General features: G+C 43.9%; 1 protein-coding gene across 1 annotated transcript in view; it reads right to left on the reverse strand.

Annotated features, from left to right (window-relative positions):
• PIGL (phosphatidylinositol glycan anchor biosynthesis class L) overlaps positions 1-14,490 on the reverse strand; it is a 257,687-nt gene extending 243,197 nt beyond the window's left edge. The window contains exons 1-2 of the mRNA XM_077480284.1: positions 14,231-14,490; positions 3,753-3,852 (exon numbers count right to left, since the gene is read on the reverse strand). Coding sequence (XP_077336410.1) covers positions 3,753-3,852; positions 14,231-14,450 — 320 coding nt within the window. The 5' untranslated portion in view covers positions 14,451-14,490. The remainder of the gene's footprint in view (positions 1-3,752; positions 3,853-14,230) is intronic.
• Positions 14,491-24,728: the final 10,238 nt, after the last annotated feature.

Consider the following 24,728-nt stretch of genomic DNA (forward strand, 5'->3'; position numbering starts at 1 on the left):
ACTCGGGTACCCTGATGGGCCGTGACAGGTACTCGGGTACCCTGATGGGCCGTGACAGGTACTCGGGTACCCTGATGGGCCGTGACAGGTACTCGGGTACCCTGATGGGCCGTGACAGGTACTCGGGTACCCTGATGGGCCGTGACAGGTACTCGGGTACCCTGATGGGCCGTGACAGGTACTCGGGTACCCTGATGGGCCGTGACAGGTACTCGGGTACTCTGATGTGCCGAGACAGGTACTCGGGTACTCTGATGTGCCGAGACAGGTACTCGGGTACTCTGATGGGCCGGGACAGGTACTCGGGTACTCTGATGGGCCGGGACAGGTACTCGGGTACTCTGATGGGCCGGGACAGGTACTCGGGTACTCAGATGAACTGTGACAGGTACTCGGGTACTCTGATGGGCCGGGACAGGTACTCGGGTACTCAGATGGGCTGGGACAGGTACTCGGGTACTCAGATGGGCTGGGACAGGTACTCGGGTACTCTGATGGGCTGGGACAGGTACTCGGGTACTCTGATGGGCTGGGACAGGTTCTCGGGTACTCTGATGGGCTGGGACAGGTACTCGGGTACTCTGATGGGCTGGGACAGGTACTCTGATGGGCTGTGACAGGTACTCGGGTACTCTGATGGGCTGGGACAGGTACTCGGGTATTCTGATGGGCTGGGACAGGTACTCGGGTACTCTGATGGGCTGGGACAGGTACTCGGGTACTCTGATGGGCTGGGACAGGTACTCAAATACTCTGATGGACTGTGACAGGTACTCTGATGGACTGTGATTGACAGGTACTATGAGGGGTGGTGACAGGTCCTCTTTATTGGGGGGGGGGGGGCAATCAGTATGTTTGGTGTACACTGTATGCGGTAACGAGATGTTACCGCAATCTCCTCCTCACACACGATCGGTGTGTGAGGAGGAGAACCCGGTAACATCCCGTTACCGCGGTTTGTTTACATTTTAGTGATCGGCTGTGAAAGGATCACAGCCGATCACGTGGGTAAACAGCCAGCCAATGGCTGTTTACCAGTGTCGGTGACGAGCAGTGTTCCCGGGGAACACGCCGCCACCGACGTGCACGCGCAGCGCGCTCGCGATCGCGCGCATGCGCCGTGCACGTAGGGGGTGTGACCATCTGTGATCGGCCGTGACTTCATCACGGCCGATCACGTGGTAAACAGCCATAACGAATGGCTGTTCACCCCCTTCGGTGGCGAGCGGTGTCTCCGTGACACGCCGCCACCGAAGAAACAGGGATGCGCGCGCACGATCGCGCGCATCCCTGTTTAAACGGGAGGCCGTCATATGACGGCCTCCCGCCACGATAGCTGCGCCGCCTGGCCGTCATTTGACGGCCGGCGGTCAGCAACCAGTTAAACAATTGTTGATTTGTGAATTCACTTATTGTTTTTATTACATGAGCGCAGTGGTGATATGCAGGTGTGAGGGCGATTAATTGTGTATCATTGATTTGTGAATTGCATGATTTAAGGAGACAGCACTGGGATTTGCATATATATATATATATTCCAGTTAAAGCTGGTGCCCCACGTATTGCTTCCACAAGTTTTCTGTTTCAGAGTGGTTCTTTTCACTTGCAGTGTCCTATAGAGCCATGCTTGCATGCAGGGACTAGAGTCCTGTCTCCCTATACCATGTGTATCAATAAAAACACACAGCCCCATAGCCTAGAAGGGTAAGATTCCTCTGCTCTGTTAACTGAGAAGACCAGAATTTCAGGGAAGCAGCACTGAGAAAGCAGATAGAGCAAGGGAAGGTTTTTTTTTCCTCCATCTGTCTCCCATGGCGAAGATTTATCTTCACTTCCTGTTGTATAGCCAAAGAGCAAGTGAGAGGAAATCCCTGCAAATTAAAGGAATTCCTTATGAGGAGTTTCCTCATTGGAAGATTTCCCCTCTATTTCTTTTCTGGGGACAACCCAAAATTTTGAGTTTTCTTTTACTTTCAATAATAATGGTAAACAGGACAAATAGAGAGGATGAATCTCTTTAAAGGGGGTACAGACAGCAATAAATACAGACAGGTGTTCTAAGCCCTCTCCACGCTATCCAAAAAGTAAAAAAATAAAACATTTTGACTTTATGCCCCTTTCACACTGGGCGGGAGAGCGGCATTGCGGTAGAACTGCGCTCTTTTTAGCGCTGATTTACCGTCATTTTAGCTGCGGTATTCGGCTGCTAGCGGGGTGGTTTTACCCCCCTGCTAGTGCCCGAGAAAGGGTTAAAACCACTGCAAAGCGCTGCTGCAGCAGTGCTTCGCCGGCGGTATACCCACGCTGCCCCACTGATTTCAATGGGCAGGAGAGGTGAAGGAGTGGTGTATACACCACTCCAAAGATGCTGCTAGCAGGACTTTTTTTTACCATCCTGCCAGCCCTCTGGGCTTTCACACTGGAGACACAGCAGTGGCTGTTTCAGGTCGGTTTGCAGGCACTATTTTTAGCGCATTAGCGCCTGCAAAATGACAGAGTGTGAAAGGGGTCTAAGTTATACTTTCAATTAAATGATAAAAATAAAAACGTGACCTGGCTGTTTTATGCCTTATTCCAATCTATGCCACTGTCACTCTTACTGGACAGCTAAGCCCTTGTACACACGGTGGGACATTCCAATGGACAATGTCTGATAGGACCGTGTTGTCGGATAATCCGACAGTGTGTGGGCTCCATCGGACTGTTTCCGTCGGAGTATCCGACGGACCAAGTTTTCCAGCTGGGCTATAAAATTTTCCCACAACATGATCCGATCGGACTTTGTCTGATCATGTGTAGAGAATTCTGATCGAACAAAGTGCCACACATGCTCAGATCAAATTCCTAAACCAAAGCTATTGGCTACTAGCCTGAACGTAGTCCCATCCTAACGAAATAACGTCATCACGTTAAGTACGATCGGATTTTCTGACAACTTTGTCCGACTGTGTGTATGTAACAGTTTCGGAGAAAATCCGACGGATTTGGTTGTCAGAATGTCCGACCGTGTGTACAAGGCTTAGTCTGCATGTAAACGTTAGTAAAGGCATGCAAGGTTAAAAAAGCAATTAATATACAAAATATCATTGTTACTTGTGTTAAACACATGCAGTTATCCAAATACAATATTTTGTGAGAGACACTAGGAAATCATTGTAAATGCATAATATCTCATCTATGAAATCTGCACAAAGGCATGCTGTAAAAGGAAATGCTGTATACTTTCCTCTCCTCATGCATTAAAACACTTGTAGTGCCATAGGAGTCACTGAGAAACAGGTATTTGACGCACCCAGAAGCGTCAGATAACTACAGCGACCAATGATAGATCAGCAATGCAACAAAGTTTTAAAACATGGACAGTAAATTAATTATTAAGTATATCCTTTTCCAGGCTGCCTACACTCTCGTCATAACCCCCTAGTGACATGGTCATTTCAAAGACTCCTGATGACTAAGGATGAGCATGCTCCACGTGCAGAGCCCACCAGGAAGTCGGCGCAGCGCTGCACTAATCACAGGCAGTGAGAGATTGCCCCGATGCGTGGCTGCAGAGATTGGGCAATGTCTCACTGCCTGTGATTAGCGCAGAGCTGAGCAGACTTCCTGGCGGGCTCTGCACGTGGAGCACGAGAACACGCCTGAGCTCATCCCTGCTGATGACAATGTTGTTTCTTCAAATGCATTCTGTGCAGGCTATCCAGAGTGTATTTTACATGAATCGCAGATATAGTGGCAAGAGTGGTAGTTACCTGTGGTCAATTACTGTAACATTGGAAGCTGGAATTCCTAAAGCAGCACAGCTCTGAAATAATTCTTTCTTACGAACCTCCCCTTGATTGTAGTAATTTCCTGAGAATAATAAATATCTTAGCTTACTTCCCATGTTTCTTATTATAGCAGTACTAGCTTCAAATAAATCTTCTGCATCACTTATGAAACTGGTTTTTAATTATAATCAATGGACCTTTTTAAAAACTAAAGAGAAAAAAGTTCTCCAGAAAAAAGGTGACCACTCGTGTTTATTCAGGAAAGTGATTTATGATGGGTATATAGCTCTTTATATTACCAAATAAGCTTATTTAAAGAGGGAGTTCGCCGGGACTCCGCGTTTTTTATTTTTTTTACAAAGCCAGCAGCTACAAATACTGCAGCTGCTGACTTTTAAAATAGTGACACTTACCTGTCCAGCGCGCCCGCGATGTCGGCACCCGAAGCTGATCTCTCGATCGTCTCTCGGGTGCTGCCGCCGCCATCTTGGGTATGGGAATCAGGAAGTGGAGCCTTTCGGCTTCATTTCCCGGTTCCCTACTGCGCATGCGCGAGTCGCGCTGCGCAATAAGGATGGACCCGCTGCCTCTGGGATCTGTGTGTTTTCCCAGCAGGCAGCGGGGCACTTGCGGAAAGGGGCGGGCACTTGCGGAAAGGGGCGTAATATACGCCCCTTTCCGCAGAGAGCTATCCCGGAAGTGGGTGCAGATACCTGTACTGTACAGGTACCTGCACCCCCCTCCCCCCTGAAAGGTGCCAATTGTGGCGCCGGATGGGGGGGGGTTCCGATGAGCGGAAGGTCCACTTTAGGGTGGACCTCCGCTTTAACCACTTGCCACCTGCTAACGGTACATTTACTGCTAGCGGGCAGCAAAGCCAGGCTAAGCAATCATCACATGCTCAGTGGTGAAATCCCGTGACCACCGTGGTCAGTCGACACAGCAGATCATAGTGCTCGGTACCCAGCTGCTGTGAGCGGCAGAGGTATCCTGCGATTGCTATGACCAATCATAGCAATCACATGATAACATGTAAGCAAAACTGTCATGAATGGCTTCCATTCATGACAGACAGCTTGCTTACTATTGTGATGCTGTGATTGACCCACAGCTATCACAAGGTACCTGGCAACCTGTAACATGTGTTTAGCTGTAGCCAATCACAGCATCACAATAGTAAGCAAGCTGTCATGAATGAAAGCCAAACTATTGCTTATAAGGCCTCTTGCAGACTACAGCTTTTTTTTTTTTTTTTTTACTTAGCTAAAACACAAGCCAATAATTGCAATGTGTCGATGCACACAGGCGAGTAAGCAAGCGCCGTGCATTTCTAAGTAAAAAAATTAAAAAGTGGTCAGTAATTTACGCCTAATGCACGCAAATGCTCTTTTCCATATTGTGCAGAAAGAGAACACAAGAATAATTTTGCATGCGAAAATGCCCGTAAACAAATACATACCTAAAAAAAAAAAAAAAAGTCTGAAAAAGTAGAAGCTCAAACAGAAGTATCATGTGCAAGAAGCCTAACTTATAAAGCAATAAAGGTGTAAAAGAAATGTAAAGAAATTCCTGATCATCGCCCCCTACAGTAGTATAGCATCACTATGGTGACAGTGAAATACTCTGATAATAGTATGTAAACAAAATTGTATAAAAATAAAATAAAATGTTAAAATAGCAAAAAAAAAAAAAAAAGGTTAAAAATGTAATTTAAAATTAAAAATATATTTATTTTACATACTGTCACCAGTCAGTATCCCTGATCACCACCACACCAGTCATATCAAGACACTGTACTGCACTGGTGAAAGTTAAAATAAAAATATGAAAAAAAGAAAGTTTATTTAATTTCTTCATTTTCAAAAAAAAAAAAATGTGTGAAAAAAATTACAACAAAAAACTTGCCATGTCTCTTACTGAATACCTTGAACTGTCTACTGTATAAAAAAGGGTAATTTAGGGGGTATTTTCAGTGTCCTGGCATTTTAGGGCTTCAAGAATTAAGGCCATGAGTACATCAGGATTAATACATTTTGAAAGAAATATATTCCATAGTTTTTAGACTGTAACTTTTACACAGACTAAATAATATACACTGATTTGGAGGGGTTTTCACCAAATAAATGTAGTGGACTACTAATTTAACAAAAAATAAAAATCCAATGGTGGTTAAATACCACCAAAAGAAAGATCTACTTGTGTAAAAAAAAAAAATTATATAAATTTAATTTGGGTACAGAGTGGCACGACCGAGCAATTGCCAGTTAAAAATGTCCTGGTCAGAGGTCAAGTGGTTTCTTTTGTATTCCTGGCTCATCCATGGTGGGAAAGCCATTGCTATTCTGAAAAGCTAGAACTAAACAATATACTGTAGTCGAAGCAAACATCTCCATCCACATCTATGAGGAATTAGGCTTCATGCACAAGGCTGTACAGGGGCTGTGTGCTGCTCTGTGGCGCATACTTCTGTGCACATGCTACCCCGACACATAACCCTGCACAGACGCATCTTCTAATTCATCTCAGCGGGTGGCTTAACACAGTGACAGTGGGTCCTGGGACAGAAATTATAATGGCTCTGCATGATGTACGGCCCCCTGTACAGCTGTGTGTATGGAGCATAAATTACTTTTTACCTGGTAAGCTACAGCATCTGAAAAAAAAAGAGAATTTATATATATATATATATATATTATATATTATATAAAGAAGCAATCTAAAATGAACTCTTTAACTGTTCTACATCTATGGAAAAAAAACAGACAAGATTTGTAACTTAAACATTGTTTTATGTCCTAAACCTTGAAATAATTATCTGTTCAACAGAACAGCAGAAAAGATGATGTCAAATATGTGCCACATCAGGAAATTAAAAAGTACAATGATGTGATCTCATTAATGACTGCGGGCTCTGAAGTCTTGTCATGCTTACAACGCAGATGCTTTTTTGGCTCTATGAAACACCATGTAATCCATGATATGATCAAGGCTAATTTTCTGCAAAGTTAAATGGTCGTTGTCTTAAGCTTAGTACACGCCATTCGTTTTTTCATTCAACCCCATAGGTTTAACGGAAAAAAAAAACTGACAGCTCAGGTTGGAGCTGATGTACTACCAATCCGATGTTAGTACAGCGAACTCCTCTGATGTACCATTGTGTTCTAACAATGGGATACCCACGCCCCCCCCCCCCCCCCCCACCGGCCAATGGCTGAGAGCACCAGCATCTGTTGGACCAGAATGTTGACCGGTTTCAATTGAACCTGCTGACATTCGGCCCGTGTTTACTGGGCTTTAATGAAGGAGGGCTACAAGTGACAGTACATGGGCACTGTACATCATAGTGCTGACACTCAGTAACAGATTCCCATGCATAATAGAAAGTTCTAGGCTGAGGCCATGAATTCCATTGCTGCTGTCTCTGCACAGTTTGGGTGTTTTTATTGGAGGAATTGAGTCGTTCAGATCTTTACATTTTACCAAACTACTAAGAGACTAGGGTGCCAGCTCACCTACTCCGATAGTGTTTCTAGTTGTGTCACAAAAAATCAAAATATTTCTCATCTTTTTGGCTCCAGACTTGACATGCCTTGTGTGACAATGTTTGGCGTGGATCAGAAACGCACATCAAACACAGGTCAGCAGATTCCCACTTCAGTGGTGTTGTGTGGATGACATCCCTGAGGCTACGTTTGACCTGGCTTTCTAGTCTATTTTTCAGACACAGCAAGCCCTATTGAATAACCTCAAAAGAGGTTAAAGGTTCATTCCGTTGGGAGGCTAGACTGCAGTGTTGAGATTCAGCTGCATTAAACAATTTAGCTACGCAGCCAGAACCGCCAGCCCTGGACACAAAACTGTTCATAGTAACAATCAGCTTCTAACTTCAGTTTGTTCAATTAAGCTTTGACAAAAAAAAAAAAAAAAAATTTAGAAGCTGATTGGGTACTATGCACAGTTGCACCAGTTTTAGTAAATCCCCCCCAAACTGTCTGTGTCCAGAGACAGAAGCCCCGACTGAGTGTAAAAACTTGGATACGCGGTACATGCAAACAACAGCGGCAATAGATCTGTACTGGGTACAGATTTGGCCACGGCTGTTCACACACGCAGCTAGATTCTCCGCCAGCATGTGTCACAGATTCTCACAGGCGGCCACCCATCTGAATGAACCCAAAAGGCAAAATTTAGTGTTCAGAAGCATGCATCTGAGCAGCACTTCAAAGCCCTGCCCTTAAAGTGGTTGTAAACCTCAGACAGGAAATATGAATAAAGCATATTATTATTATTATTCAGGATTTATATAGTGCCAACAGTTTGCGCAGCGCTTTACAATATGAGGGCAGACAGTACACTTACAATACAAATCAATACAGGAGGGATCAGAGGGCCCTGCTCCTTAGAGCTTACAATCTAGAAGATACCTCTATAGTAGGTGCTTGTCTCAATTAAGAGCACTAAGTGACATTTCTGTCTGCTGCTTCGTTCCTCTGCAATCTGCATGAATCACTTCTGAAAAATGTATGTATAGTATGTAGAGAAGAGAGGGCTACAGATAAACAGATACAACTTACAGTTGTGCTCATAAGTTTAATATCCTGGCAGAATTCATGATTTCTTGGCCATTTTTCAGACAACATGAATGATAGCGCAAAAACTTTTCTTACTCATGGTTAGTGTTTGGTTAAGCCATTTATTATCAATCAACTGTGTTTACACATTTTAAATCATAATGAACAACAGAAATTAGTCAAATGACCATGATCAAAAGTTTACATACCCTGGTGATTTTGGCCTGATAACACGCACACAAGTTGACACAAAGGGATTTGAATGGCTATTAAAGGTAACTGCCCTCACCTGTGATGTGTGTGTGTGTGTGTGTGTGTGTGTGTGTGTGTGTGTGTGTGTGTGTGTGTAAAAGGTCAATGAGTTTCTGGACTCCTGACAGACCCTTGCACCTTTCATCCAGTGCTGCACTGACATTTCTGGATCCTGAGTCATGGGGAAAGCAAAAGAATTGACAAAGGATCTGCGGGAAAAGGTAGTTGAACTGTATAAAACAGCAAAGGGATATAAAAAGATATCCAAGGAATTGAGAATGACAATCAGTATTCAAACTCTAATCAAGAAGTGGAAAATGAAGATGCACAATAAGGAGGCACTTGAAGAAAGATGTGCTGCATGGTTGAGTCGCCACAAAGTAACCTGCTTAAAATATGCCAAACAGCACAGAGACAAGCCTCAAACCTTCTGGCACAAAGTCATTTGGAGTGATGAGACCAAAATTGAGCTTTTTGGCCACAACCATAAAGGCTACATTTGGAGAGGTCAAAAAGGCCTACGATGAAAGGTACACCATTCCTACTGTGAAACATGGAGGTGGAACGCTGATGTTTTAGGAATGCGTGAGCTACAAAAGGCACAGGAAATTTGGTAAAAATTGTTGGCAAGATGAATGCAGTATGATATCAAAAAATACAGGAGGAACATTTGCATTCATCAGCCAGGAAGCTGCGCGTGGGATGTACTTGGACATTCCAAAATGACAATGATCCAAAACACAAGGCCAAGTCAACCGGTCATTGGATACAGCAGAATAAAGTGAAGGTTCTGGAGTGGCCATCTCAGTCTTCTGACCTCAATATCCTTGAGCCACTCTGGGGAGATCTCAAACGTGCAGTTCATGCAAGACAACCCAGGAATTTACAGGAACTGGAGGCTTTTTGCCAAGAGGAATGGGCATTTTTACCATCTGATAAGATAAAGAGACTCATCCACAAATACCACAAAAGACTTCAAGCTGTCATTGATGTTAAAGGGTGCAAAACATAGTATTAAGAACTGGGATATGTAAACTTTTGATCAGGGTCATTTGGGTAGTTTCTGCTGTCATTATGATTTAAAACGAGTAAACACAGTTGATTGATAATAAATGGCTTCAGCCAAACACTAACCATGAGTGAAAGAAAAGTTTTTGTGTTATCATAGATATTCTAGGAAAAATTTAGTTTGTTTCATCTTTGTGTATTACCTGAGAGCAGTCACTTCACTGGGTATATGTCAGGGTTTACAACCACTTTAAACTAGGGATCGACAGATATCATTTTTTTCAGGGACAATAAGGATACCAAATTTTCGGTTGCCTTTCAGGCTGATATTTTGTAGATTTAACATTTTTATTTTAACATTGTCCTTTTAAAAAAACATGTTATCACTTTTATTGCTGTAACAAGAATGTAACCATCCCTTATGCCAGTAATAGGCAGTGACAGGTACTCTTTATGGAGAGATCTGGGGTCTATAAGACCCCAAACACCTCCTTTGCACTTGAAAGTATTCAAAACTTCAAGATCTGCTTTTTGAATACCGGTACTTTCTTTTTTTTTTTAAACTGGCACCATTAAAGTAGTTGTACACCCTGTACAACCACTTTTACCTACAGGTAATCCTATATTAAGGCTTACCTCTAGGTGCTGGAAATATCTCCTAAAACTCCATGGTTTAGTAGATATTTACAATAAAGCCATGCACTGATGTCTACAATGCTTGCGCAATTTATAAAGGGTAGATTGTGCCGTTACTAAAGGGGGTCATGCCGTGACTGATGGCTCCAGCGTACATGCGCAGGAGTGACGTCACGTGACTCCAGCCAGTCACAGAACGTGAGTTTGTGACCCCAGAAGGAAGAGGGGTGAAGATGGACGCTCGCTAGTGGGGACAGCGGTGACATTGCAGGCTTCGGTTTCAGGTATGTGACGCATAATGGGCTACTATACGATGCATAGTAGCCCATTATACTTTACCTTCACAGGGAAATGAAGAGGAAGTAAAACCCATCAGGGTTTACTTCCTCTTTAAGATGCCAGTAATCCGGAAGCAATGTCATGACATCGCTTCCGGGTTACTAGATCAGAGACCCGAACAAAGCATCAGCTTTGTTTGGGTCTTCGGCCAGCTGGCAGACTTGCCAGCTGGTGGCTCGGGTGAGCCTGGGTCAGCAGTGGAAGGAGGCTGGAGGTCCCCACCTGCTGCATGTAATAGCAGCCAAGTGGCTGCTGAGTCGCATCGGTAGTGATTACTAAAAAGCTGACCGTCCACTCTAAAGAATGGTACTGGGGGGTGGATGCCTGCAGGCAAAATATCAGTAAGTTTTGTGACTGATACTTCAAAAAAAAAAAAAGGGAATATCGGCCGACCCCTACTTTAAACCCTGTTCACACTGGTGCTCTTGTGTTGTGCTAAAAGGCACCTCTCCAGCGAGACGAGAGCATATGAAAACGCATTCCCTTTAAATTCCATTGGTTCACTTCACTCTGCTGCGTTTTAAAAAGTCCTGCATGCTAGATATTAACCCCTTCCCAGCCAGTATCATTAGTATAGTGACAGTGCATATTTTTTTAGCACTGATCACTGTATTAGAGTCACTAAAAAGTGTCAAACTGTCAGTTATTGTCCGATTTGTTCACCGCAATATAGCAGTCCTGCTAAAAGTCGCTGATCACCGCCATAATTTGAAAAAAATAAAATAAAAAATTTACCATAGTTTGTAGAAGCTATAACTGCGTGAAACAATCAATATACTATACACTTATTTTTTTTATTTTTATCAAAAATATGTAGCAGAATACATATGGGCCTAAACTGATGAAGAAATTAGATTTTTTTTTACACTTTTTTCTATTGGGAATGTTTTATAGCAGAAAATAAAATATATTGTTTTTTTCAAAATTGTCACTTTGTATATAGCGCAAAAAACTGCAGAGGTGATCAAGTACCACCAAAAGAAAGCTTTATTTGTGGAAAAAAGGGACATACATTTTATTTGGGTACAGCGTCGCACAACCGCGCAATTGTCAGTTAAAGTAACACAGTGCCATATCGTAAAAAATTGCCTGGAAGTGGTTAAGCTATAGGGATGCAGCGAAAACATAAGGGAATATGAGCGCACAGGCTCATGGTGCAAATAACATCTGTTTATTGTTGTATAAAAGAGATAGAAATCAATACGCTCACAAGCATGGGTGAATCATTAGTGTCAAACGATTCCTCCAATGAAGAACCCTGAACAGGGTCACATCTGGGACCTAAGGAAGAAGGGCACACCCTCTGAAACGCATTGTTCTAGCAACCACATAGCGTCCTATCAGATTGTTCCATCTGAGCTCTCCCTGGGCCAAGTGTTGGAGGCGCTCACAGTTCTCTCCTGACCGGCCCATTCTCAGAGCCCTTGAGCGGCTCACTCGCAGCATTTTGGCAGCTGCTGGAGGAGCCAGTGTCTGTGAAGCCAGCCCATCCATCATCTACCCCGGCGCTCGGATGTGACCCTTTGGGGGTTCTTCATTGGAGGAATTGTTTGACGCTTATGATTCACCCATGCTTGTTTGTGTATTGATTTTATCTCTTTTATACTACAATAAACAGATGTTATTTGCACCCTGAGCCTGTGCACCCTTATTCCCTTATGTTTTCACACCTATCAGCTTCCCATAGATCACTGAGCTGCAGGGAGTGTGGCGTCTTTCATATTAACTCTTTCCATTGATGAATTCCTTGGTCAGTGTGTTCCTGGTTTGGACTCCAAACTGCTCATTCACACTGTATGGGCCAGAGAACCTGCGTAAGCCCTACATGTTTTTTTTTTTTTATAATTTTTTTACAATTTTACTTTTTTTTTTATTATATGTTGCAATTTGTTAAATTTTCTTCACAATTTGGAAGGAGGGAGCAGTGGCTGGTGTTACTATTTTTTTAAATTATTTTTTATATTATTTTTGATATATTTTTACATTTTTTTTTTGATTTATTGGGAGTCTAAACTTAAGTCACACTTTTGAGACAAGAAAAAACGCATTCCCCAGTCCCTTTCTCTGCAGCTGCACTGGAGATGAACAGGAGACAGAGGTGCCCTTATTTGAGAAACTTAAGCATACTAAACAAAGTTTACTATGCTTTGCTTATGAATGAACACAGTGAGTGATCAGTGCCAATTGCTCACTGTATTCATTCAGAACAGGAAGGGGGGCTGGTAAATGACATTTGCTGCCCCCTTCCACGCTCTGTGTGTCTGCAGCAGCTGGCAGAAGGGAAGGGAAGCCAGCAGCGTTGTGAGGAGGGCATCAGTTGGGGAAATCAGACAGTGGACAGGAGGGGGTTATCGGTGCGGCAGGGGAGGGGAATTAAAAGGGACCCTCCAGCTCTCTGTACAGCAGCTGAAAGCACTGGGAGTGAGGCTGGAGTCACAACTATGCATTTTTAATGCTTTTTTCAGATTTGCACTACAGAACGTGTTCCATAGGAAACCATGTTAAATGGACTGTAGTGCAAATCTGTAAAATGCAACAAGCACTAAAAATGCATAGGTGAGAATCCAGCCTGAGAGAAGACTAAGCTGGTTTTCAGCTACTGTACAGAAAGCCATACAGGGGATCACTTAACCGCTTGCCAACCATCCGCCATCATTATACTGCGGTAGGTCAGCACAATCCCGCAAATCGCCATAGCTATACGGTATCGCAGGTGCACGCACGCTGCACTGTGAGGGTGCCGATTCTCACAGCTAAACCTTTGATTGCCCCCTATTAACCCCTTCCTTGCCAGTGAATTTTTTACAGTAATCAATGCATGTTTATAGCACTGATCGCTGTATAAATGCCAATGGTCCCAAAAATGTGTCAAAAGATATCCGACCTGTTCGTCGCAATACCACTAAAAATCGCAGCCCACCAGTAAAAAAAAAAATATATATATATAAAAACACCATATAAATGCCATAAATCTTTCTCAGTTTATAGACGCTATAATTTTTGTGCAAACCAATCAATATACTCTTATTGCTATTTTTTTTTTTTTTTTTTTTACCAAAAATATGTAGAATACATATCAGCCTAAACTGAGAAAAAAAAAAAAGGGGGGGGCATATATATTATAGCAAAAAGTACAAAATATTGTGTTTTTTTTTTCTAAATTGTCAGCCTTTTGTTGTTTATAGCGCAAAAAATAAACACTGCATAGGTGATCAAATACCACCAAAAGCTCTACTTGTGGGAAAAAAAGGATGTCAATGTTGTTTGGCTGCAGCGTCGCACTTGTCAGTTAAAGTGACGCAGTGCCGAATTGCAAAAAATGGCAGCCAAATCTTCAGGGGCTGAAGTGGTTAAGATGGCCATATATCATACAATTTTCTTTAGATTTACCTTCACCTATGTAGTGCAAGGGCATTCCTGATTGCATTCAAATTGAAAGTGTTTAGGAGTGACCTCGTAGTATATGGTTTTGGTAAATGTAAACATGGATGCACACAGGTGTAACCCAGTGTACCCTCCCCCACTACCCTCCTGATCTACAACCAACAACTACAGGCTTGTCTATAGAGAAGGAGAATTCTATGACTGGAGGACAACGATGAAGGGGTGACACCTCCGGGACAAGCTGCTGGTGCCCGGCTCCTGTGTCCATACCTGTGGAGCAGCACAGCACAGACAGGGGGCGCTTTTCCTGCAGCAGACCGAGGATGGTCGGGGAAAAGAACATACACTCATCGTCCGGGTGAGCGATGAGCAGGAGAGGAGCCCGCACACCCTGCAGAGCCCCCACCGGCCGCCCGGACAGCACATCTCTCCAGCGGCTGCACACACACCACAACACGGAGAGCAACGCAACCAAAACCAACGCCAACATCCCCGAGACCGAGTGCTACACCTATTCCGCTCCGGCTACAAACAAGGCGAGAGCAAATAGGTTCCGAGGCTCACTAAGCTCATAGTGCGCATGCGTTTTCTCTGATTGGATAAAAGGGAAGTAACAGGATTATGTAGTCATCATGTGTCAGTCCAGGCTTCCCAGTTCCCAGGGACATTGAAGGGCAGTCTAATCAGAGATGGGCTCACACACTGACACTACATCCGAGGTTCTTTCAGTTATGAGCAAAAGTAAAGCAGGTGTAAACCCAATAATTAAAACTTCCCATATGTTCACGTTGTTACAAAATGTATTGGTAATACTTAGAAGTCTGCAGCTTTCATTAAAATGATGCTTGGTGGTGATCCTGCAGTGAAGATCCTTGTTCAGACACTTCCTGTTAAAGGATGACAACACGCTTTCCTTGTCTTCTAATTGTGCTCCTGCGTTGTCACTCTGCAACGTAGGCTCTGCTACGGACACCATGCAGACACGATCAGCGAGTCACCACGAGAAAACCTGCCCTGAGAAACGCCACACAGCCATTACTGGAGGGAATAGAAAGAGGAAGGGGCTGCAAAGAAGCTGTGGAAGATCAACAGCACTGAGATACAGCATAGGATTTATAAAGAAAACAGTATTGTTTTCTTTGATTTTTTTTTTCTTTTAAGTGTTACTAGACCCACAACAGTAAGACCCCTTTCACACTGGGACCACATTAGCACTAAAGCGCCACTTGTTTTAGCACTGCTTAAGTGGCGCTTTTCAGCCACTAGCGGGCGCCTTTAACCCAAAAGAAGGGGTTAAAACCTCCCGTTTTGCGGTGCTTTCAAAACGCTTTTAAGAAAGCGCTGCCCATTCATTCCAATGGGCAGGGCCATTTTGGAAGCGATGTATACAGCGCTCCCAACCCACCCCAAAGATGCTGCTTCCTGTCCCACAAGCACACCTCCCCGGTGTGAAAAGTCACACTGGAATGAATGGGAGGCGGTTTTCAGGCACTTAGCAGAGGCTATTTCCCTCGCTAAAGTGCCTGAAAAATGCCCCAGTGTGAAAGGGGTCTAAAACAGTAAAAATCAGTCAGTAAAGCATGTTGGTTTCTGTAGAAGCTAAGGGGTTAATCCTCTGCATTGTGTAAAAAGGCTGTTGGATCCTATCATCTTCTTCCACAGTCCCCAATCCATCTCCGAATAGAACAGAGCCTTGGGGGCACTCTGCAGATGCTCAATTTGGTGTGTATTTCTAGGGAGTTCTGGGGGGGGGGGAGTGCATGTGTTCAGCACAAGGCCAATCAGCACTGTCCAGACAGAGGGTCGGGGGTCCTGTAGCCTCATAGGACAGTCAGAAGCGAATTAAAACTTCTCCTACAAGCTATAACCAGTGCTCGGCCGGACACTGATAGAAATCACAAGACTGCTATATACTGCTAATAAGAAAGGGTATTTAGAAGTTTATAGTTACTGAAATAAATGCATTTCCATGTCCTGTGTACTGTGGGAGACCAGATATAGTGAATGCAGACCCCTGGGTTTAGTAACACTTTAAAACAGATGTAAACCGCGGCTGGTAAAAAAAAACACCTGTGGGGCAGTTGCATAATATGCTAGTATGCAACCCATACTAGCACATTATGGAATACTTACCTTAGAACAAAGCCCTCCCACGGCGCACTTTCACTGCTGAGAGGGCTGACATCCTCCTGGTCTTTCTTCCAGGTTCACGCACTCTTGGGAATGCAGACTCTTGGCAGAGTGTGCGAACCCATACTGGTGAAGATGTCAGCCCTCTCAGCAGTGAGCCGCTTACCATGGGGCACTTGTGTGTGCTCGCTTTCTGAGCCCAGTGGCTGCAGCGGGACTCAGTCCCACCCCCTGCTCTCTCGTCACTGGTTTTGATTGACAGCACTGGGAGCCAATGGCTCTCAGTGCCCCAGCAAAAACAGGGAGACCCGGAAGTGAGGGGAGAGAAGAGATGCAGATGTGCACGGCACTGGATCGAATGAGGGCTGGAGGCGAGGGGTTTCCCTAAAAAAATGTTTATGCTTTACAACCACTTTAAAGCATTAGGCAGGCCATAGATTATTACATTTTCTTCCCAAGGAAAGATAAATGCTTGATTCTCTGACTGTGTTGAGGGCGGAATCTCTTCAACAGAGTCTTCCTTACTGGCAGAACACAATGATTACTGTTGCCAGCTATAGCCAGTGGCATTGATTGTTCAAGGAAAAATCCAATAGGTTGGTCGTACATAAGTCAATCGATAGAACGCCTTGTGTACAACAGGGGCGGATCCAGGGGGGGGGCAACAGGTCAATTGCCCCCTCCGAGAATACCGCCAGCTGATGACAGAACGGCCGGTTCCGCGGGTCCAATCGCGGCCGGTTCCGCGGGTACCCGCGGGCCGGTTCCGCGGGTCCAATCGCGGCCGGTTCCGCGGGTACCCGCGGCCGGTTCCGCGGCTCCAATCGCGGCCGGTTCCGCGGGTACCCGCGGGCCGGTTCCGCGGGTCCAATCGCGGCCGGTTCCGCGGGTACCCGCGCGGCCGGTTCCGCGGGTACCCGCGCTGAGTGGACGGGTGAGGGGGGGGGCAGCTGGGCGGCTTAGGAGGGCTGCTGGCCAATCAGGAAGCCAGCAGGCAGGGGAGCAGGGAGATGACATCATCTCTCACTGCCCTGCATCCCTCCAGTTCCGCCCTCACTGTGTAGGAAGCTGTGTGCAGCAGAGAGATTGCATCATCAATCTGCAATGTGTGGCAGGCTACGTGGCAAGTGACAATCCGCAATGTGTGGCAGGTGACGTGGCAAGTAACAATCCGCATTTGGTGACAAGTGACAATCCACATTTGGTGGCAGGCGACATGGCAAGTGACATCCTCAGGGCTCCCACTGATTCTGCATTATGGTGAGTTGAACCATTTAATTTTATATTACAATGTATTAATAGAAATAATGCGCTTCAATCATCCTGACACCATAACAACCATGGTGCCGTAATGATTGAAGCGCCAATACCAGCCATTTCCCATATAAATTGCCCCCCAAAAAACATATTTTATAGCAGTGCCCCTCCCGAGATTAGACTCTGGATCCGCCCCTGGTGTACAAGCAGGGTGCTCATACATGGATCCATTCGGTGCATGTATGGCTGGATTGAGTTTAATTATTTTTTACCTTTTTTTTTAATCAATACAAAGGATAGTGCTTTTAATTAATGAGAAGTGTACCTGCTCTCTTTGTATAAAGCCCATGTTCACATTTAAAATCGCATGTCAAATCAACAGCACTGTCCGAATCGGTGTGATGCCACAAAGTAGTTCCTGCACTACTTTTAGCGACTTCAGGGGCAATTTCAATAGACATCTGTGCATGAACCCGCACAGATGTCTCTGAAATCGCTCCCGAAGTTGGACTGAAATGCCGGGTGGAAATTCAGCTGCACTCGCACGATTTCAAACCCGCCTTCAGTGTGAACCCAGGCTGAATCCTCAGTCCTCTGCCACCCTGCATACCCCCAGATCAGTAATCTAAATAGTTGTATATAAAATACACTTTCTATCTTTCAAATAGTGTTTCGCAGAACTAATCTTTTGGTATAATTCTTTATTATTTTGTTAATTTTTTTTAAATTCTCCTTTAAGGGGGCGTGGCAGGGGGTGTGTCCTATGCCTACATCAAAATTTTGGGAGGTATGTAGTACCCATCAATGAAATGCGCTCTATGAATGGGGGATGGGTGGATAATTGAAAGGTCCACCTCCTCCATTCATAGACTGCTTTTCATTGCAGAAAGCTATAGTACAACTTTTATAAATGGAGGGGGGAGGGCTAGTTGACTAGTTGACTAGTGCCTCTGACAAGGTCAGTGGCTATATTACCCCCCCAACTTCCCAACACCAGAAGATTACCGCTGTGGGGGTATGTGGGGTGGCTGAGGACTGAATATATATAGAGTAGCCACCAGAATAAGGAACACTTCTCATTAAAATGTAATTACTGTTCCTTGTGTTAATTTAAATAACTTTGGCATTAAAATGTAATTACAGTAAGGTGTGAAAATAATCAAAACGTACTACAAATGAACAAAAAGTCTACAATAAAAATGCATATAAACAAAGAGAAAAGAGTATCTCTTCCAAGGTAAGCACAAGGGAACTGGCACTAACCACCTGAACCTGAGCACATAAAGCAAGGTTACACAGGCACATGCAGATCCTAGCCAGCTCCATAAGGGACAATGACATGCCGCAGGCTTTCCGTGAATAAAAAGTACCTCTCTTCTGTCACCTGAAAGGAGTCTTTATATGGAACTGTCCCCATGAAATAACAATTCGTATGAAAAGACTCCAAAGACTTATCATAAAACAAACATCTAACACTTAGAACTCTATACAAATATTAAAGACAAAAACAATGCAGCAGGGCTGGAGTGTGAGAGGAGGAAGCAGACAACCAGTTCAGGTGCTGACTAGAAACATTGAAATGGTGTGCAAATTGATGGCACTATATAAATCCTGTATAATAATAATAATAGGAGAAAAAAAGCAGAGTGACAAAGAGATAGGCTCATCACTGCACTGCTTAGCCTGTCACTGTCCAATCGCAAACCTGGGGTGGGTCTAAGATGACCTTGGGTTTAGAGGAAGTGGGTTAAAGTGTTAGTAAACCCACAAGAATAAAATGAGTCTGTATATACAGTAAAGCATGCTTGTTATACTCACTGTGGAACCTAAGGGGTTAATTCTCTGCATTGTGTAAAAAAGGTTTGATCTTGTCTTCTCTGATCCTCTCCTTCTTTTACTGTCCCCAATCCATCTCCTGCACGGGGCCTTGGGGGCACTCTGCCCATGCTCAGTTTAATGTGTTTTTTTTTTTTTTTTTGAGAGAGAGAGAGGGTGCATGAGATTGGTACAGGGCCAACCAGCACTGTCCAGACAGAGGGTCAGGGATCCTGCAGCCTCATAGGACAATCAGAGGAGAATGAAAACTCCTCCAAGCTATAACCAGGGCTCGGTCAGACACTGATCGAAGTCACAAGACTGATATATACTGCTGTTGAGAAAAGATATTTAGCCATTTATATTTACTAAAATAATTGCATTTCCATGTTCGGTGTACTGTGGGAGACCAGATATAGTGACTGCAGGGTCCTGGGTTTAGTAACACTTTAAATAATGATGGTCATTAGTCTGAGGACATCTAGTGGCAGAAATAAAAAGTACCTCAGAGAAAATCTCTGGATTGCAGGTGAAGATTACTGCAAAAGCTGGTTTCACTATTTTAGCTTTTAAAGTGGAGTTCCAGCTGTTTCTGTTTATTAAAAGTCAGCAGCTGCAAAAAGTGTAGCTGCTGACTTTTAATAAACACACCCTCACCTGTCCCACGGTCCAGCGATGCGGCGGCCTGAAGCCTTGGTTCTTTCCCCTGCCTCTCTCCGTCGCCGGCATCACTAGTGTGGGCACAGCTTGTGGCTTCACAGTTGGGTGCGCACTGAGCATGTCACACTGGGCGTCCTGAATGGCCAGGCAATCTTCTGAGACCTGTGACGTGTCCCAGAAGATTGCAGGGAGGGAGGGGGAGAGAATAAATTCCACTCGAGGCGGTGAGAGCAGAAGTGGAAGCTCGGTACCTGTCAAAACTAGGTAGCCCCCCCCCCCCCCCACCCACAAAAAAATGACATGCCAAAAGTGGGGTAAGGAGTCCCTAAAGCAAAAGTTTCAATTTTGGGTAGATCTCCACTTTAATAAGCTTTTCACTTGTGTAGTCAGATATGTCCACATACACACCAGTGCACATCTCCTGTACTAAGTGCAATGTGTTTGCTCTCCTAAGACTGACCATACACTATTAGGGCCAGTTCACATGCAGGGCGGATGCATTCCGGATGATTTTCTGCATGCGCAATTTTGATGCTTTCCATTGCATTTTTTTCCTCTTTTTCTTTCACCTTACATAAAGACATGTTTCTTCCAGTGTATTTTTGATGCATTTAAGTGTGTTCTGGTGTGTTTCTGATGCGTTTTACAAAATGCAGCATGTTCTCATTTTTTTCTGAAACTAGAATGTCCTGGAACGGACCATATTGGTGTGAACTATGCCATTGAAAACCATATAATCTACTATCCATGCATATTTGAGGCAGACTTAAAACGCACTGGACTGCATGTGGTGTGAAATGGCCCTTAGATTTCTCATTTAACAAGTGAAATCGATTAATTCCCTCATCCACGCTAAACAGCATAGAATAGATGGAGGAATCATACTGTCAGCTATTGTATTCTCAAACCATAGAAATACAGAAAGCAGCACCAGACTGTAACCAGATAAAAAAAAGCCCAAGATAATTTTGATTGTTGGCAAATAGAGCTTTTTTTTAGTGCTATTTGATCACCTCTGGGTTTTTTATTTTTTGTTAAAAAAAATGTCAAAATACCAAACTTAAAAAAAAAAATACAAAAGCGTTTTATATTTTGTTAATAAATTCTGCAAACAGGTACATTTTCTCCTTCCTTAAAGAGGAAGTAAACCCTGAAGGGTTTGCTTCCTCTTTGATTCCCTGCAAAGGTAAAGCACAATGGACTACTATGCATCGCTGTTAACAGCGGCGCGCTCAGTGCGCCTGCACGCCGCTGTCTACGGCGTATGCGCTGTAGTCAGTGGTGCCTGTCTTTTAGCAATATCTCCTAAACCGTGTAGGTTTAGGAGATATTTATTGGACCTACAGGTAAGCCTTAATCTAGGCTTACCTGTAGGTCAAAGTGGTTTGTAAGGGTTTACAACCACTTTAATGTACGCTGATGAGGCTACACTGATGGGCACTGATAGGCTACACTGATGGGCACTGATAGGCTGCACTGATGGGCACTGATAAGGCAAACTTATGAGCACTGATAAGCCCGCACTGGTGGGCACTGATAGGTGGCATTGTTGGGCACCGATAGGTGGCACTGATGGTTGGCACTGATGGGCACTAATAGGTGGCACTGATGGGCGGCAGTGATGGGCACTGATGGGTGGCTGTGATGGGCACTGGTAGGTGACACTGATAGGCAGCACTCTTTGGGGCACTGATTGGCACCACTGGTGGGCATTGATAGGTGACACTGATTCATGGCACTGGCAGGTGGTACTAGTGGGCACATGAGGCTCTTCCTCTTTGGGACCTATGTCCCTGCAAACAAAGGCCGGTGATCGGCTTTTTTTCTCCTCACACTTTCAGCGTGAGAAGAAAAAAAGAGCAATTACCGATCCTTTGTTTACATCACGTGATCAACAGTCGGCTGACAGCTGATCACGTGGTAAGGGGCCAAGATATGTGATCACCCAAGTCTCATTGACTCAGGTGATCACAGCACCTGCCCTTCAGGGGGGCGTGGCGAGCCTGCAAAGGGGAGGACGTCAATAGGCGTACTCCTGGCAAAGCACATCCGCGCTATAGCCATCATTCAGCTATAGTGCGGATCAGAAAGCAAAAAATTAAATGATCGCCATTTTTTCCCTAGGGTCTCTACTAAAAAAATATATAAGGTTTGGGGATTATAAGTAGTTTTATAGCAAGAAATACTGATTTAAACTTATAAACAAAAAGTGCCACAAAAGGCTTGGTGTTCAAGTGGTTAAAAAGCCGGTCCATTTAGTAGGCTGGCCGTATACTAGTAGAATTTTCTTAGAATGTTCATAAGGAATATCTGAAAAATCATTTGCCAGAGCATTCAAACTTGCCATCATTGAGTCAGCTAATTCCATTTGAAAGCTTTTAAAATTTTGTCCAGACCTGCCACGTAAATGAAATCACAGAAGTATTAAAAAAGGCTCCTTTTGTGCCTAGAACATGTGCTGTCACGGTTAGGGTGCTTTCACACTGCTCCTTTAAAAATAAACTTTACATTTTTATTGGGGACTTATGTTTTTGGTGCGGTTATGAAAACCGCACCAAAAATGCAGTATGCAGGACTCTTCAAAATGCACCCTCAGCGCAGTGGTGTGAAGAGTTCCATAGGATTTAAAGAGACTGCATTTTTTAGGTGTTTTTAGCATGGTAAAAATGCTGCATAAATGCATCAGTGTGAAAGCAGCCTTAGAATTTTGCTTGTTGTACAAAAAATTTCCATCCTTCTTCTTTCATTTTGTCATCACTATACTTAAAAATAATCACCGATTAGACTCCACCAACCAATAGAAAAATCTGAGGAATGTTCCATAAATAAAAACTTATGAACAAAAGTTTACTGGCATATGGCCAGCTTTACCATATCTTGTTCTGCACTATCCATATTGGTAGCTAGGTGGGGATTTGCTCCCATACAGCATGTTCCTTATAATATAGCAAATCTCACTTTGAGTTCAGGTCCACTTTGATCTACAAGGTCACAATGTTGCATCTGATTACCAGAGGAGAGGAGATGAGGAAATGCTTCCTCCTGCCCAGGCAAAGTCAAAGTTGTTTAACGATACTGCGGCTGCATATCAGAACATGTCAGAAGTTGGAGTAATATGACTCTGACCACTACATGTGTCTGAGAGCAATATGACTCCGATCACTACAAGTGTCTGAGAGCAATATGACTCCGATCACTACAAGTGTCTGAGAGCAATGTCAATGCACATATTCGCCAGCACACCATGGATCTTCAAATGCAGTCCGAAGCTTTAATTGCCGAGACATCACATCACAAAAAAACAAGAACAACTGCAGACACATGTAAGAAGTCATCGCATTCTGGCATGGTGATTGGAGTCATATTGCTCTCAGACACACGTAATGATCGGAGTCATATTACTCTCAGACACATGTAGTGATCGGAGTCATATTGCTCTCAGACACACGTAATGATTGGAGTCATATTGCTCTCAGACAAACATAATGATTGGAGTCATATTGCTCTCAGACACACGTAATGATCGGAGTCATATTACTTTCAGACACATGTAGTGATCGGAGTCATATTGCTCTCAGACACACGTAATGATTGGAGTCATATTGCTCTCAGACACACATAATGATCGGAGTCATGTTGCTCTTAGACACACTTAATGATCGGAATCATATTGCTCTAAGACACACGTAATGATCGGAGTCATATTGCTCTAAGACACACGTAATGATCAGAGTCATATTGCTCTTAGAAACACGTAATGATTGGAGTCATATTGCTCTCCGACACATGTAGTGATCAGAGTCATATTACTCTCCGACACATGTAGTGATCGGAGTCATATTGCTGTCAGACACATGTAGTGATCGGAGTCATATTGCTCTCAGACACACGTAGTGATTGAAGTCATATTGCTCTCAGACACACATAGTGATTGAAGTCATATTGCTCCGACAAAGGGGCCCTGCACAACCCTGAAATGTTGCACTTGTTCTTTTGTGTACTGTATATAGCACTGTCAGCTTACATATATATGTATTGTACATTGACATCAGTCGCTGCCCTCAAGGAGCTTACAATCTAAGGTCCATAACTCACATTCATACATACACATACTAGGGCCAGTTTAGACAGGAGCCAATTACCTACCAGCATGTCTTTGCAGTGTGGGAGGAAACCAGAGTACCCGTTTTACATACACTGTACTTTCACATTACACCCTACATTCAAGGGAAAATGACAAACTTTATTTATTTTTTGCACAAAGATGTCACTAAATGATATATTGTTCAGACATGGTTATATGTGGAATTGCACCCCAAAATACATTCTGCTGCTTCTCCTGAGTATGGGGATGCCACATGTGTGAGACTATTTGGGAGCCTAGCCGCGTACGGGTTTTAGGGGTCCTGTACACGGCTAGGCTCCCAAAAAGTCTCACACATGTGGTATGCATGTGGTATACTCAGGAGAAGCAGCAGAATGTATTTTGGGGTGAAATTCCACATATGCCCATGGTGTGTTTGAGCAATATATCATTTAGTGCTATATATATCATTTAGTGACAACTTTGTGCAAAAAAAAAAAAGTTTGTCATTTTCCCAAAACTTGTGGCAAAATGGGGATACATGCACCATTTTTTTTTTTTTTTTACTGTGGTGGTGAAATCACCTCCTACAGCACTGGAGTCGCTGATTTACGTATCGTCAGAGCAAACACTGTTGCTGTCAAGATAAATAAATCAGTGCTGCAGCTGAATGGCGTACCTGAAAAGCAAATAATGGTAACGATAAAACATTAACTCAATAAAACAACTTGATTTTTTAACGCAATCTGTGCCTGAAAAATATATGCCTGAGCATGGGGCAATCCGCCCCTAATGTTAGGAGCAAATCGCTCCTCCACCCCT

The sequence above is a fragment of the Lithobates pipiens genome, unplaced genomic scaffold (assembly GCF_037356315.1).
Source record: "Lithobates pipiens isolate NorthernLeopardFrog02 unplaced genomic scaffold, aLitPip1_a1.2 Scaffold_16, whole genome shotgun sequence".
Classification (NCBI taxonomy): Eukaryota; Metazoa; Chordata; class Amphibia; order Anura; family Ranidae; genus Lithobates; species Lithobates pipiens.